The following is a 15,015-nucleotide window of genomic DNA, read 5'->3' on the forward strand; positions in this document are numbered from 1 at the left end:
TTGGATATTCTTGTGCCCCCCCCCCTCTAGTGCACTCGCCCCCCCAGGGGGTTGCGCCCCACAGGTTGAGAATCGCTAATTTAACGTAAGACGTCTACTCACTTTAATTTTGCATCTTCCATTCATGAAAAGAATAATCTATTCTTGGCTGAAACTGCAAAAGTCAGGCTCTATTTCAGATGCATATTTGGGACAAAAGGCTCTGGTTTCTCATCTTTAAGTTTGCACCTCATGTTTAAGAATAAATAAAAATGTACCATCACAAAAGAAAGCATTCATTTATTCAGTTAAATGCATATAAGGGTCGACCTAGGAATCTTTAAAGGACATCGTAGAGCAGCTATTTTTCATATAGTTAACCTCAAAATATGCTATAGTAACAATTACGATTGTTTCATTATTTTTATTATTTGTTGAGTTTTATTCCCTTTACAAAATGGTCAATTAATCACGATCATTCACCTTGACTCTTTCTTATAAAATATAACACATCAACATTGACTTTTGCATCTTCACGAATGTTAACAAAAAGTGAGTCCACTGAGCTGTTGAAAACCTCTTGAGGTGCTTTCATGTAGAAAAATTTATTTTAACTAAGCTTATGTTTATAAGAATTATCCCAAATATATGAAAAGGAATGGCCAAAGTCGAAAAGTAAGGTCTTTGAGAGTTTCAACAATTGTCTTTTATTCTTAATCATATATTCCCATTTTGTTTGCTATTATTTGAATTCGGCTTTTCATTGAACTTTTTAAAACTGACGCAATTCCAAACTGTTTGAATAATATCCTGTCGATGTGGATCGTGTTCTGCAATAGCATAAGATCTCTCAAGGGTAAACTCAAAAGTGATCAATTATAGGAGGATAAAATTTGTCATCTAAAATATTCCGCATTTTTTGGGACCCTTAGCATCGTCAATTACAAAATCTTCAAAACTATCCAAAACACATTTTTTTTTCTCCAAAAACACATTTTTTAAAAGCCTCAATCACTTCCTTTACACGGTTTAATATTGCTAAAAGGTTCACTCAGGAATTTTATAAGGTTTCATTTTAAAGAAAGGCCAAAGTTGCTATTTCAAGAGCAAAGTAAAATCATCTTTTCTCATGACTGTGATATAAATGCATACATTGGTTGATGCTTCAGAATTCATATATTTATTGATAACCCTTTTATTAAGTAAAGCTATGAAAGAGACAAATAACTCTTATAAGTGTGCTATATATTTCAGTCGTCGTTTTGGGCATATTGCTTTGAGTTCAGTTTTATTTCATTTTGCACGCAGCTCGACTCTGAAATAACTCTTTGCAAGGCATTTAACCAACTAATTGAAGAATACTTAGGAAACATACACCGTCGTATTTCTGATAATAGATAACTGGCCTGTTTTAGAGAGCGATTGTAATAATGAGTACATATGCTAAATGACCAAAAAGCGAATATAAGAATCAATTTGCTAAGCTAATGTGAGAGGCTTTTAAATTTCCCAGTCTTGAAGTTCCTTTCCCACTTAGGAAACAACTGCCTCAACAAACGAGCGCCGACCGTTATACAACGGAAAAAATGCCAGAACAGTGCCTCTCCCAGACGAAAATGAACAGGGAACGCTTTGAATAACAGTCAACCACCCACTTGAGAAGGAAATTTCCGACACTATGGGAGGATGGGATCATCACCGTCTCCGTAAATGATGCGCAAAAAAGTAGTTACCATACAACAATTACTTTGTTAGACATTTTCTGTTAAAAAGTCTATTAAGAAATTAAATTGATACTATTTTGGATAGTCTAAGAGCCGAGACCCGAATGGAGGAGATTGAAACCCCTATCACTTTGATGATTCCTACTTTGGTCCGCCCTGGACTGAGCTTGTCTCATTATAAGCAGATTCGACATTCATTATTTCAAGTTTAAATATCATTCATGTTGTATCTGTGCCTTATATTTATCATTAATTTTCAACGTGTCTCAGATTTGCAAAGATAAGGTTATTGAACTTTATCCTTTTTGAACTACTCCAAAAGATTTCTGCTATGTGAAATATCTAAAAATTCTCTCCTTCTTGAACTTATCTTGACACTGTATAGTGCTATACATTATACTAATATATGACGGGTGTGATATCAGAATGCCATAAACGGAAAAATATGTAAGTATCTGAATAATAAATATTGATACGAATCTGTAATATAGCTTACCTGTCAATATGATTTTTGATTGAAGCAAAATACTTACAGATATTCTTATTGGAAGCTGAATAAATGCCAGTCAATCATGTGACACAAGTTGACGAACATTGGAGGCTTTGTCAACAAAAATAAAGACTCAGGAAAATTTGGAAATCAATATCTAGCAGCACTCTAATTTGTCTGGAAAATGTCGCAGCCTATTGAAACCAAAGCGGTCACACAAAAATAATTTCTCTTTAGAGTGTTGTGCATTATGAGCGCTTTTGTTATTTCAAAATTAATAATTTTCTGTGTGATAGAGTGAGTCTGTTCTTTGTGTATATCTTGTTTGTGTATTTTTTTTTATCTACGCATCTATTTTTCTGGAATATTCGGGAAATAAAACGTTATTTCATTATCTAATGCATTGAACTTTTTTTTATGTACGTCCATTAAAGGTTTTCGTGACGATATTAAAGCAAAATTTTAAAAAACTACACTTGTTTACATTCATTTTAATTTTTTGTGCCGAAAACTATTCTTCCAAAATAATATTACAAGCCACTAGTGATAAATTTACGATAGGTTGACTCTCATGCCCTGATATTTATTATACTGTAGCGAAATCTAGAGTATAAAAGTGTAGCGCAGTCGGCAGCACGTGACTCGTCTGTGGCTCTGTCGAAAACGACAGCTCGTCGGTTCAAACCCGGCTTAGTCAAAATGCTTTTGGCTGTTGTTATCTTTCGTATTTTTTCTATTAAACTGCCGTGATGTTAAAGGATAAAAACCGAGCTTCTGATTTTTGTTGCAGAAAGTGAATAGAAGACTCAGCATTGCTCCAGGAATGAATCTGCAAGATGCCGGACCGGCGTTGCGTCGCGCCAGTATTGCGCAGTCAAACATGATGAAAAACAACGCTATGAAAAAGAGACGACAGAGCAGATTGCCGAACCTTATGGATGCAGTGGTAAGGGTCAGATCAATAGTTTGTTACAACTTAAATCAAATGACGTCAGTTGAATTATAGTTTCTTGAAGGAATTCGACTATTAGATTGATATATTTTAATTATTATATTTGTAATTTAATAGATGAATACAACTGTTTCACATATCAATCACTACATTTAAAAATCCTGGCTGTTTAGCAAGGATTTATTTGCTATTTATATGCTACATAACATATGAACGATTTTCAAAAATAATTCTATTTAAGTCTCATTATGCAAATTAATATTTTTCCTATTCCTTTCAGATTTCAATTAGAGTTTGAAATACTGAACTATATCACACATTTGAAACAATCAAGCTATTTATTTAAAACTTCCATGTCAATAAGGTTTTACGGTTTGTTTGAGTTTATTGTTATTATTATTATTTTTTTTTTTTTTTTGCATTGATTATATCTTAGCAAAAACGCATAAGCAATGCTTTCATAACCTATATGAGAAGTTTTCGGTTTCTGAAACAGACGCATGCTGGGATTTTCTGCATCACTCATACTTTGAAAATAAAAAACTTTATTCATGGAAGTTCTTGTTAAAAGAAATATCGATGTGCATTGAGAGGAAAATGTTTATAAATGGAATAAGAAATTATATAAGAAATGATGAATGAGTCAAATTTTGCTTAGAAAGCCCATGGTAAATTGAAGATCTGAATGCTTAATTTGAGATACGGGCAGCATTTCAGAATAGAATAATCATTAATCATCGTTGAATCATTCGTTAATTAAATTTCTACTGGAATAATTTTTTTTTAAATACCTCGTGTAGCATTTTTTTGTTATTTGAAATTTGAATTATAGAATTATAAATTTTGAATAAAAATTAAAATTTAGAATTATAGAATAAAAAAATTTGAATTATAGAATAAAAAAATTTGAATTATAGAACTGGAGGAAATATAAAATTATTCTCGGAAGCGAAAAATAAACCCGTTGAATGGATGCCCGCTTATTTCCCTCTTAAAAACGTCAGTTAAGTTATCTCTCAGCGATTAACTTTTCTCAAATTTATAAATCAGAAATAGTTTGTCTTACATTCAGTTTATGTAAGAGGAATGTGCATAAATAATATTTATCAATGCTTCAAATACAATTTATTTAACCAAATTGGCAGAAAGAGTACTGTTAGAATTTTTTGGGAAATACTAAGAGAAGCATCTAAATAAACTGTTCAGCAAATAACAATAGTTTTCTCATTTTGAAATAATGTAGTATATGTACAGAACTGGATTTAAGATACTGAAATTATATTTATTGTTTATTTTCGTATATTTATTGTATCACTGAAAACTGTTAATTTTCTGAATGATGTCTCCTCCAACTTCTCATTTAGAGTATTCTAAAATACCATGAAATTATTTTAGGATTATTTTATTTAAGTTATATTTTTCATAGTTAGAATCAAATTTTTAACTTTTTAAATTGTTGTCGAAAAGCATTATTTTCAGATACTTTGGAGTTTATCAAACGTTGATGATTTATTGTAAATTTTAAATATAAAAACTGAGTCCTTTCCCTTTATGTTCTCCTTAAAATAATGCTCTTTTCACCCACACGTCAATGTTTTGCTTTGTGATTATGATGTAATATTGTGCTCCTCCCTTGCTGTGCAGGAAGAACAAGACTAGCAGAAGCGGGAATCCAAATCTATAACGAGTGTTTTTCAGGTATTTTGGAATGCTTTGTTATGTGCCTGTTCTCGGTTAACAGAGAAGAACCCATCAGAGATCTTCACCTCTAATATCCCAGTACTGCATGCTAAACAAAAAGTCTTCCCATACTTCCCATACCTTTACTAACTGTATTTTGGATGCATCCCTTTAGAGTTTAAGGCTTATCTGTTCTACGCAGTCCAGTTAAAAATTTAAGACCTGCTCTTCGTCATATTAAAAAAACCCTACGCAGGAACTCTGCCCATGAGTAGCAATCAAACTATCATTCCAGAATTTTTAGAGTCCGAAGCTTCTAACAAATTGCTGTTTCAAACATATTATTTTGTCGCAATTATGATGCATTTCCAGTAATCCTTTTTTTTTATGTTGTTGTTGTTGCTGCTGCTTGTTTGATTATATGAGAAACATTTCTTACTGAGCTTATAAACATCTGAAAGGAACAGATTTCTCGAATCGAAATCATCTAAATATATATTATAGAAAGCACTTTAACCCATCAGAAGGCGATGAAACATCTGTTACTTAAAGGGTTAAGGTACATTCTACCATTCTCCAGAATCATTTAAGAGATACATAATTAACGACTAAATTTTCTGGAATGATGGAATACCGAATATTTCAGGAAAATGTCTTAACAAAACTTTTGGATGGACAGCAACTCCATCAATCCCTACAATGAAAAATAAAGGGTCACCATCCCTTTCAATCGAAGTATTCATCATTGCTAAAGCATGATACCTGGCTCTGATAAAGTTGTAGAACCCAATCTTCGGACCTACTTAGGCTTGCTTACTTTTTGCAAGGTCATTTGAAAACTTTGGGGCACGACATTCCCATTATAGGAAGAAAACTGTAGAACTCATATCTGCAGCTGCAACTACCGGCCTCTGCAGCTATTTCCAAAATGTAATTTATCCGAAAATGCTACACAAGCATGAAACGTCCAGCTTCGCCGAAATTGCTCCTCCTATTTGCAATAATTTTAAAAATAAATCGTAAAATAGATATATTACTTAGTGATTCATTAGGCGGCGTTAGTAACCTTTTTTTCTTCTGGGTGTCGAAAAAATTCGAAATTTCCTGTCCTAAGTGTGGAAAATTAATTTACTGTTGTTTTAGCAGTCTTTCCTTCCCCATGGATTATTAAATAGGGGGGACATTTTACGGACAGCAAAACGGTTACATTTTACTATGGACTGCATAGAATAGAAGTATTTATAGATATTTTAGATGTCGGTTATTGACAAAAGTATCAACAAAGCTTTGTTGATATTAGGAAAAAAAACTATACAGTGCCCGAAAAAAATTATAAGGACACGCGAAAAATCGCCAAATTTAGAAGCCTTGTTTACAGAATCGTATGCAAATTTTTGCAGCAAAAATAGAAGTAAAACTAAAATATTTTATGCGTAAAGTAATGAAAATTTTCAATTTTAAATCTGCTAAAATTTAAATTTTGATTTTAAACCTAAATGAAAACGGAAAAAAGTATAAGGACATTGCTTTTTCTCCAGTAATTATTTAAAAATTTGCATATTTGAAAGCATAAAATGACAATTCCGAGTTAAAAGATACATTTGCAAAAAGAATTTCCCACTCGGCGACTTTCAGTGTGAATTTTTAAACGATGCCCAAAGGAACTCAACTTTCTGACTCTGAAAAAGGAAAAATTGTTGCTTTTCGAGAATGTGGATTAAGTGGATGGGAAATTTCAAAAAGAATCAAGAGATCTAAAACGGTGGTTTATAATTTTCTAAAATATCCTGGGATGTATGGTATGAAAAAGCGAATTGGGAGACCAGAAATTCTCACTCGTCGACAAAAAAGAATGATTGTAAGGAGAGCATGCGAGAAAAGAGAAACCGCAAATGAAGTTAGACAAAATTTGAGTTTACCATGCTCAACAAGGACTGTTCAAAATGTTTTGAGTAAACATCCTCAAGTTTCTTATGGGAAATTAGTGTCACGCCTCCCTCTTACAAATCATCATAAGAAGAGTTTACTTTGCCAAAAAATACATTTCTCTTGGTCAAAAGTGGGCTGATGTAATTTTTTCGGACGAAAAACAGTTCAATCTTGATGAACCTGATGGTTTTCGTTATTTTTTGGTATGATCTGCGAAAGACCAAGGAAGTGTTTTCCAGGTGTCAATATGGTGGTGGCTCGGTTATGGTATGGGGCGCTTTTGAGGCAAATGAAACCACTCCAATTATATTTATCAACCGTAAAATGAATTCGGACAGGTATGTTGATATCTTGGGAGAAAGTTTGTTACCTGAAGCGCCACTAATTACTTCAGGGGACTATATTTTTCAGCAGGATAATGCTTCGATACACGTTTCTACGAGTGCAAAACCCTGGTTTGAAGCTAATTCTATAAATTTACTTGGTTGGCCGGCGAGAAGTCCCGATCTTAATCCAATCGAAAACTTATGGGGACTTCTAGCCCGAGAAGTTTATAAAAACAGCACACAGTATCAATGTACACAAGATCTTGTCTTCGCTATCAAAGACGCTTGGGAAAAAATATCTGTGGTCATTTTAAAAGATCTTTCAGGATCTGTGACCTCTCGGCTTATTCAAGTGATTGAAAAAGAAGGTAGTTTTCTTGATTATTGAAACATTTTTTAAGTATTTTACAACATGCCCTTATAATTTTTTCCGTATTTCCTTTAATGTTAAATTTTGTAAAATCAATATTTTGATGCTAAATTATGTTTTTTATGTGGAATAAGTGTTATCACAAAATTATGCAGCAGAAGTAAGAAATATAAAAAGTTCATTTAGGTGAAATGGAAATAAAGCATATTTTCATGCAATTACATGTTGTCTTTATACTTTTTCCGCGCACTGTACTTATTTCATATGATATGTTCTAACGAGTAGGAAATCAACTTATTTCCATGGAGCTTCGCATTTTTTCTCCTGCCTGCCCACAGGCTGATTGATTCAAAACAATCATACCGTTTAGAAACGACAACTTCCTCATGAATAAATGCGGGAAGAAAATATTTAAAAACAACACAGAAGAAAGTTTTGTATGCACACATAATTCATCTGTGTGACTATAGTTATAGTCACATAGTTATAGTGTTAGTGTATTTCTAAGTACTTCAGCTCGTCATTGTTGCGAGCGAAGGAGACGTTAAGACAGAGTCTACAGCATTGAAATGTAGGGCATGGAATTAATTTCAGAAAACTTGGATAACAGTGCTCAGAGCAATCTGATGCGCATCACTAACTTGAAATGTATTTCTGTAGGGATGTTGTTTACATGGCAACAATTACTACGTTCGTAAACAAAACTTGAAGCTTTCTTCTGTAATATTTTTTGTTGTAATTTAATCGTAAATTATGACCATTCGCAAATGGTGCAATTATCTGGTATAGTTTTTATGGTAGCAAAAGAATATAAATTAGCGATTCTTAGCATTATGATAAAAATTCATCTCATAAATAAAATATAGTGCAAATTCTGGTCATAACTAACAGCAAGATTGAATTTTCGATTGTTCATTTTAAATTTTGAATGATGCAATTCTACACCTTTAAAGTTGGCGACTAGCTGAGAAAATTTATTTTTTGGTATAATTAAGACTTCATTCCAATTAATGAGTATATTTAATTGAATATTTCTTTCTTTAATACCAAATATTAGTTTATCTACATTATTTCTTGCACTTTTATTCCTTAAAGTAATTTCATTTGCAATTGCTATAACTGTTATTTAATGTTTAAAAATCTAAGCGTAATTCAGATTATGAATGTAGGAACGGAATCTGGATCTATCCAATAAGTATTTGGACAATAGGTACATGGATTCAGGTCATCTCATATTCATCTTTATTTAGAAGAAATCTTAGTTATCGAAATCATGCGACAATTTTTATTTATTTCATTGATAGTTGCCTTTTTAGGCTGTGATTCTTTTAAAAGCACTGATTATTGATCAGAAATATGGAATCATTACAAAGTAAAGTACAATATAAAGTTGAAGGTTATAATCATAAGTCAATGTTCATTACATTAATTAGCTTACAGTTTTATGCACCAGGCAAAATTTTATACAGCCTTCAAGACTTCTAACTACAGTGGATTTAAATTAATATTAATCACTCCAAAGATAATTTCAGTTATTTCTAATGAGGGGTATTAAATTTCAGTTTGCAGTTTTATTTATAAATTCTCATTTTTGCTCGAAACCTTTATAATCGGGGTATCATCGGTTTTGTTTCTATCATTTGTATTATTTTAGTAAAATAGAATTATTGATCTGAATTCTGTCCCGCAGAAAGAGGACGAAGGCGAAGGCAATCAAAGTCACATACCCAGGAAGAGCCTCATCTATAACCAAACCTTGCAAAACTCTGAGAACCCTTACTCTATGTGGCCCTCTAAGAGTCGAATCCAAGAGATGACAAGATTCAACGTCTCCCCTGTCGCCACAGACGGAGTCAGTCCTCTGCCCAACATCAGAAGCGTCCGATCCAGAAGAAGAAGCTGTCATCCAGGGCAGAGGCCGAGTATACCATCTCCTGGGCATGCGCAGGCCCACAAAAAGGAATCGGATGGCGATGGCAAGACGGAATCTACGGCATTTTGAAGAAGAGATTCCACACAGAACTGCCATCTTGAATCGACCCTTCAGGGTTTGGATTGTTGCTCTTTATGACTGCCTTCAAGGCACTGGTCCGTCACTGATCTGGATTGACTTGCGATTGCCAACACTGGCCTGTCGTTATTTTTTGCCTTTATAAGTTCACATATGCAATGGAGCTCGTCTTTGTGTCTGCATCCTTGTTTTGCCTTTTTGATGTCCGTCATTTTTGCATTAGTAGACCCATTCAATCTTACCAGGATGTACAAATTTCATCAGTGTGTCAACGGATGTTACACAAGTTTCAAGTACCTTTTATGACCCTACCTAAGCAACCCTGGACTGGTTGATTGTATCTTTCCTGTTTGGATTTATTTAAAAATGTATCCTGGGATCAAAATCATTATATTTGTGCCTGAAAATATCTCGCTTTATTTTAAATTTATTTGTTCAAAATTCCGATTAGAAGCACTGTGTTGTGACGTTGATCGTTCCAACCAACTTTTTTTTTTTTTTAACTTTTCTGTGTTTCTCTATTTGATAAGACGACATCGATGTGTTTTTTTTTTTTTTTTTCTTTTCTTTCATTCGGGACGCTTAATGTAGAATACTCTAATAGAATCTTTTACTTGGACTTAATCTATGCAAGGCTACTTCATTTTATTATCATTTCTTAGAATTATATTTTTCAAGGTGGGAAATTGATGAGTATTTTATATCAACTTTGTTTACGTTATTCAACTGTATGCAGAAAATAATGTATCATTTTTGCATATACTTTCTTCTATTTATGTATACATATATAAGCAAATATGCAATATTTCCTAACTGTTATGTTTGAATGTGAATTAAAGTGAAATGGATAAAAGTACAACGTGAGCTTATGTAAATGGTATTAATCAAGTTGATGTACACATGTGATCATTTACCGTAATGAAATAGAAAGTGCCTTACGTATAGCATTTTTTTCCATATATCATTGCATCTTTCAAGAGTTATGGTTTTGAAGTTACGAAATAATTATTTCCTGTGTTTAAATCACCTATTCAGAAATCTATACAATGAAAGGAAATATTTCATTATAATTTTTCACAATTTTCATCTTTAAGAGCTGTAATAATAATATATATTAAATGTATTAGCGCTTTACTCCTGAATTTACAGACGCATTTAGAATTTTTTTTTTGGTTATTTTCTGAACAAAGGAAGAATTTTCTTAATTTAAAGAAAAAATTTAATATAAAATTCAAATTTTTAATGAGAAGTTCTACATTTTTTTAATTATTTATTTTTAAATCTTTTTAAAAGATCAAAAAAATTATTTCAGATCAGTAACTCATCATATGGGCTACAATTCATGTTTTTGAAAAAGGATTGTTCATCATATGTAAATAAGAATTTTTCTTAATGCAAATGTTTTATTCTACCTTTTTTCTCAGAGTATGCAGCCTTACTTAAAATGTCATTTAAAATAATTCTAAGAAAAGAATTATTAAATTTGTAACAATTTCATATCAAATATGTATAGGATCTTTAATTTATTAGCAGGAATATGACCGATGTTATTACTTATTGTGCTAGTATCCCTTTCTTGAATGGAAATAATATCCTTAGTATCAGAGTACTGAGGATTTTATCATTTATAAATAAACAGAAATGAATTCTTTTGCACGTTTTCCGCGATGTTATAACTATGTAACCATAACTATTTTTAACTATTATGGCTTCATAGTTGTAATTCCCATTGCAAAGGAATGTTTTCAGTCTTGCTACGTAACTAAAAGATGAATCATAAGTTTACATGATCGTTTTAATATTTGAAAATTATTTAATGAGTTGAAAACTTTTATTTAAAAAATGGCTTACTAAATTTGTGTGCTATGTTACGTTTCATTGAATCTAATGATAGACTTTTCAGTACAAATGATTGAAGAAAAGTTTTCATGAATGCTTTCGTTTAAAATATTTCAGCGAGGATACAACTCTTGCTTAATTTCCTTTTTTCAGCAATGTAAAAGAAATACTAATTTTTTTCTCTCTCTCATAATTAAAACTTTTGTTCATTCTTTCACTTGAAGGAAGAATAAGAAGAAAAACTCCTCATTCACTGTGAAATTATGAAAAGCCGTATTCGCATCGAATCGTTTCTTTTTCCTTCCTCATATGTATATACGTGTCTATGTGTGTAACTGTACAAAATAAAGTAAGTGATCATATTTGCCATGAATCGACTCTAATGCACACTTATCGGTTCATTTGTGCTAAACAAGAAATAAAATATTTTCCTTTTTGCTAATGTTGTTGAAGTCATTTGAGTATTAGATTCCGACATAAACAGCTTGGAAAATTAACATTCATAGTGTTCTGCATTAATAAACACGACATTGTCTTCTTTTCGTTTTCCCTTATACGAAGTATGCAAAGAGAAAGTTCTCAAAAAAATTCAAGCCCGAGATTTCAACGAATCTCCTTGAGTCCGAAAACCACCATTTTGGATTCATGTCTGATGAGTCTGTCTATCTTCAAAGATCAAGCTCAAAGCGTTTTGGAGCTGCATACTACAAAACGTAAAATGACAGATAAATAAAATTTGGTGCGCAGAGTTAGCATCCAAAATGTAACTTCTTATCCAATTTTTTAAACGTATCTGTTAAAGAGTTGACTATCCGGGGGTCTGTACTTTTAAAAGCATATATACATAATGACCTAAATTATTGATATTTGCTATGCGACTACTATTGCAATTGTATGTAAAAATTTTATTTTTGATCGGTGGGAAAAAAAGGCATCCAAAATGCTTATTCGATTTTTTAGGCCTCAGGCCAGGGAATAATCACCAAAAAATTTCATAATAAATTCAGTAAAAATGTTCGATTCGCACCAAAGATCCAAATTTTGCGAATAAATTTTGGGGAAACCACTTCTGCTGGTTACAATGAAAATTTAACGGCGAAGAGGCGACGTAAATATTTATTATTATAACTATAAAAAAAATCAAGTCATTCTGGATTCTAACAATAATCTTAGCTATATTACAGATTCACAATAAGAATTCTTTTTGCAGATAATTACATGAATGCTGGGTCATAAAATTTACGAGTAACAAAACTAGAGGACTTCTAGGCTTCAAGCATATGTTTGAATTTCTTTACAAGGTAATAAATAGAGAGGTATTTTACTCGGATAAATAAATGGGAAAGGAGCGCAGACACAAGGGCTGCACCTTCCCGAATACTTCCTTCATGCACCACCGCCAGACTTCCAAGGTCGAAGAGGGGGGGCACAATATATACCTGTGGAAGGATATCGAGCATACTCATTTTGTCAGAAAATTTCTTCATACCTGATGTCCTTTTTTTTATTTTTAATTCAGGCAAGCGTTAAAAGAAAGTAGGAAACAGTTTTATAAATTTAAAGAAATTAAAAACGTATGAAAAAAAGGACTCTTTCTGAATGCGATATTCAAACCGAAAATTCAAAAATCGCAGCTGTGTTTTCCCCTATATCACGTCTTAACAATAGGGAATCTAATCATACTCTTCATTCAGTTATCGCTATTCGACTTCAAAGGTCGATATTTAACAAAAAAAAAAAAAAAAAAAAAGAGCACAATGTATTTCTATTGAAGAATAACTAGCACATTCAAATTCAAATTGAATTCTAGTCGTTTTGTCGGAATAATTTTATATGCAAAGTCTTTTTTATTCAATCAAGTTTTAAAGAAAATCGACTACAGTTTTATAAATTTTAAAAAAAGAAAGTTATTTTACCACTTCATTCACTTATTCGCATCCGAGTTCCAAGGTGGAAGATAGGAAAAAAGGCACAATGTCTGCCTATGAAAAGATATGGAGCATATCCAAATTCGAATACTACTCATTTTTTTTTTTTTCATTCGAGCATTTTTATTTATTTCTTTATTTAATTTTTTTTTATTTGAAAACAGAAATATGATTTAGAAATTTAATGGAATTTTTTAAAAATGTGAAAAATATGTTCACGCCGAAAGCCAGATTCGAACCTGAGATTCAAAAACAGTTACGGATTTGCCATGCGCGTTACCCCAATTCCACGAGTTCGTCTCAACAGAAGGGAAGGTAATTTTTCTCTTCATTCACATATTGGTATCCGACTTCCGAGGTGGAAGTTACGTAGAAAGGCGCAATGTATTTCTATGGAAGAATACCGAGTATATTCAAATTCGAATTCTAGTCGTTTTGTCAAAGAAAATTATTTAATATTCAGTCTTTTTTTTTATTCAAACTAATGACAAAAGAAAATAGAAAAATATTTTGAAAATGTAATGGTATTTAAAAGAAATATATAAAAAAAATTGTTCTCTCACAACGCAAGAGACGGACTAGAAGTGAGAAAGCGTGCCGATATGGTCTGCGCATTACCTCTACAATACGATTTTTTCTCAGCATGGTAGAATCTAGTTCTAGTCTTCATTAATTTATTCCTCTCCGACTTCCGAGGTCGAATTTTGAGAGAGTTAAAAAGGGCGCTATGTATCATTTTGGAAGGATATCGAGCTCATTCAGATTCATATTACATTCGGTTTTCCAAATATAATTGGTTTATATGCATAGTCCTTTTTTGTTCAAGGAAATGAAAACAATTTTATAAATTTCAATTAATTAAAAAAATATGAAATGTATTTTCTCCAAATGAGAGATTTGAATGAATCCTTCGAGGATGAATTCTAAAATATAGCTCGCATGATGATGTAGAAGTTTAGTTACTTTCTTAGATAACTTAAATCCAAGAAATTTAATAGTAAGTTGCTCAGATTGATATTTATCATCATTTATATGCAGATCATATTCTTTATGTTTTGAAAATAGGCGATTTAGATGTCCCAAATGCCCGTTTAGGTCTGAAGTAATAAGTAACTCATCTGGAAATGTGTACACAAATGATAAGTCTCAAGTCATTTCATCAATAAAGTGGTGAATCATTGATAAAGCACAGCAAAGGTTATTTTTTATTTTCAAACTCTTAGACACGCCAAATGGAGTGAATATCACAATTTTGTAAGCATCAAATGGATTAATAGGAACTTAGTTGTTCACTTTGACAAGATCGATGTGACTGGACATTTGTTTTCCATTTAATTCAGACGAAACATATTTTATACAAGGTAATGGATACATATCTCCACTTGTCTGTGCATCTAGTGCAATGGTCACCAACTATTCTTCATACGAAACTTTTTTTTGGATGTCATGTGCAAAAGAGAAGCATGTGCATTTTAGAAGGTGAATTGAATCACACGCTGCAATTAACCTTTGCTATTTTCTGTCTGCCTCGATCTAATCTTCTGGGTTTAGTTGTAACTGAAGGCCTTTGTTGTTGTATTAATTGAGAACTGGTAACTATTGGCTATTGAGAACTGGTAACTTAGTAATTTCAAAACATTTCATTAGTAATTTACATTATTTATATTCATATACATGGCATTATTTATATAGAGAGATTTTTACACAGAAAATTGAACATGTACTTAATTCAGCAATCATTTTTTAACTGGTAAGGCTAACCAATAAGGCTTTTTTTTTGGCAAATC

The 15,015-nt window shown here is 32.0% G+C and overlaps 1 protein-coding gene across 2 annotated transcripts in view; it reads left to right on the forward strand.

Moving 5' to 3' along the window:
* LOC129963216 (uncharacterized) overlaps positions 1 to 11,737 on the forward strand; it is a 126,211-nt gene extending 114,474 nt beyond the window's left edge. For both annotated transcript variants that reach the window (XM_056077404.1, XM_056077403.1), the window contains exons 17-18: positions 2,984 to 3,139; positions 9,141 to 11,737. In XM_056077404.1, coding sequence (XP_055933379.1) covers positions 2,984 to 3,139; positions 9,141 to 9,452 — 468 coding nt within the window. In that variant the 3' untranslated portion in view covers positions 9,453 to 11,737. The remainder of the gene's footprint in view (positions 1 to 2,983; positions 3,140 to 9,140) is intronic.
* Positions 11,738 to 15,015: the final 3,278 nt, after the last annotated feature.

Source organism: Argiope bruennichi, chromosome 3 (assembly GCF_947563725.1).
Source record: "Argiope bruennichi chromosome 3, qqArgBrue1.1, whole genome shotgun sequence".
Lineage (NCBI taxonomy): Eukaryota > Metazoa > Arthropoda > Arachnida > Araneae > Araneidae > Argiope > Argiope bruennichi.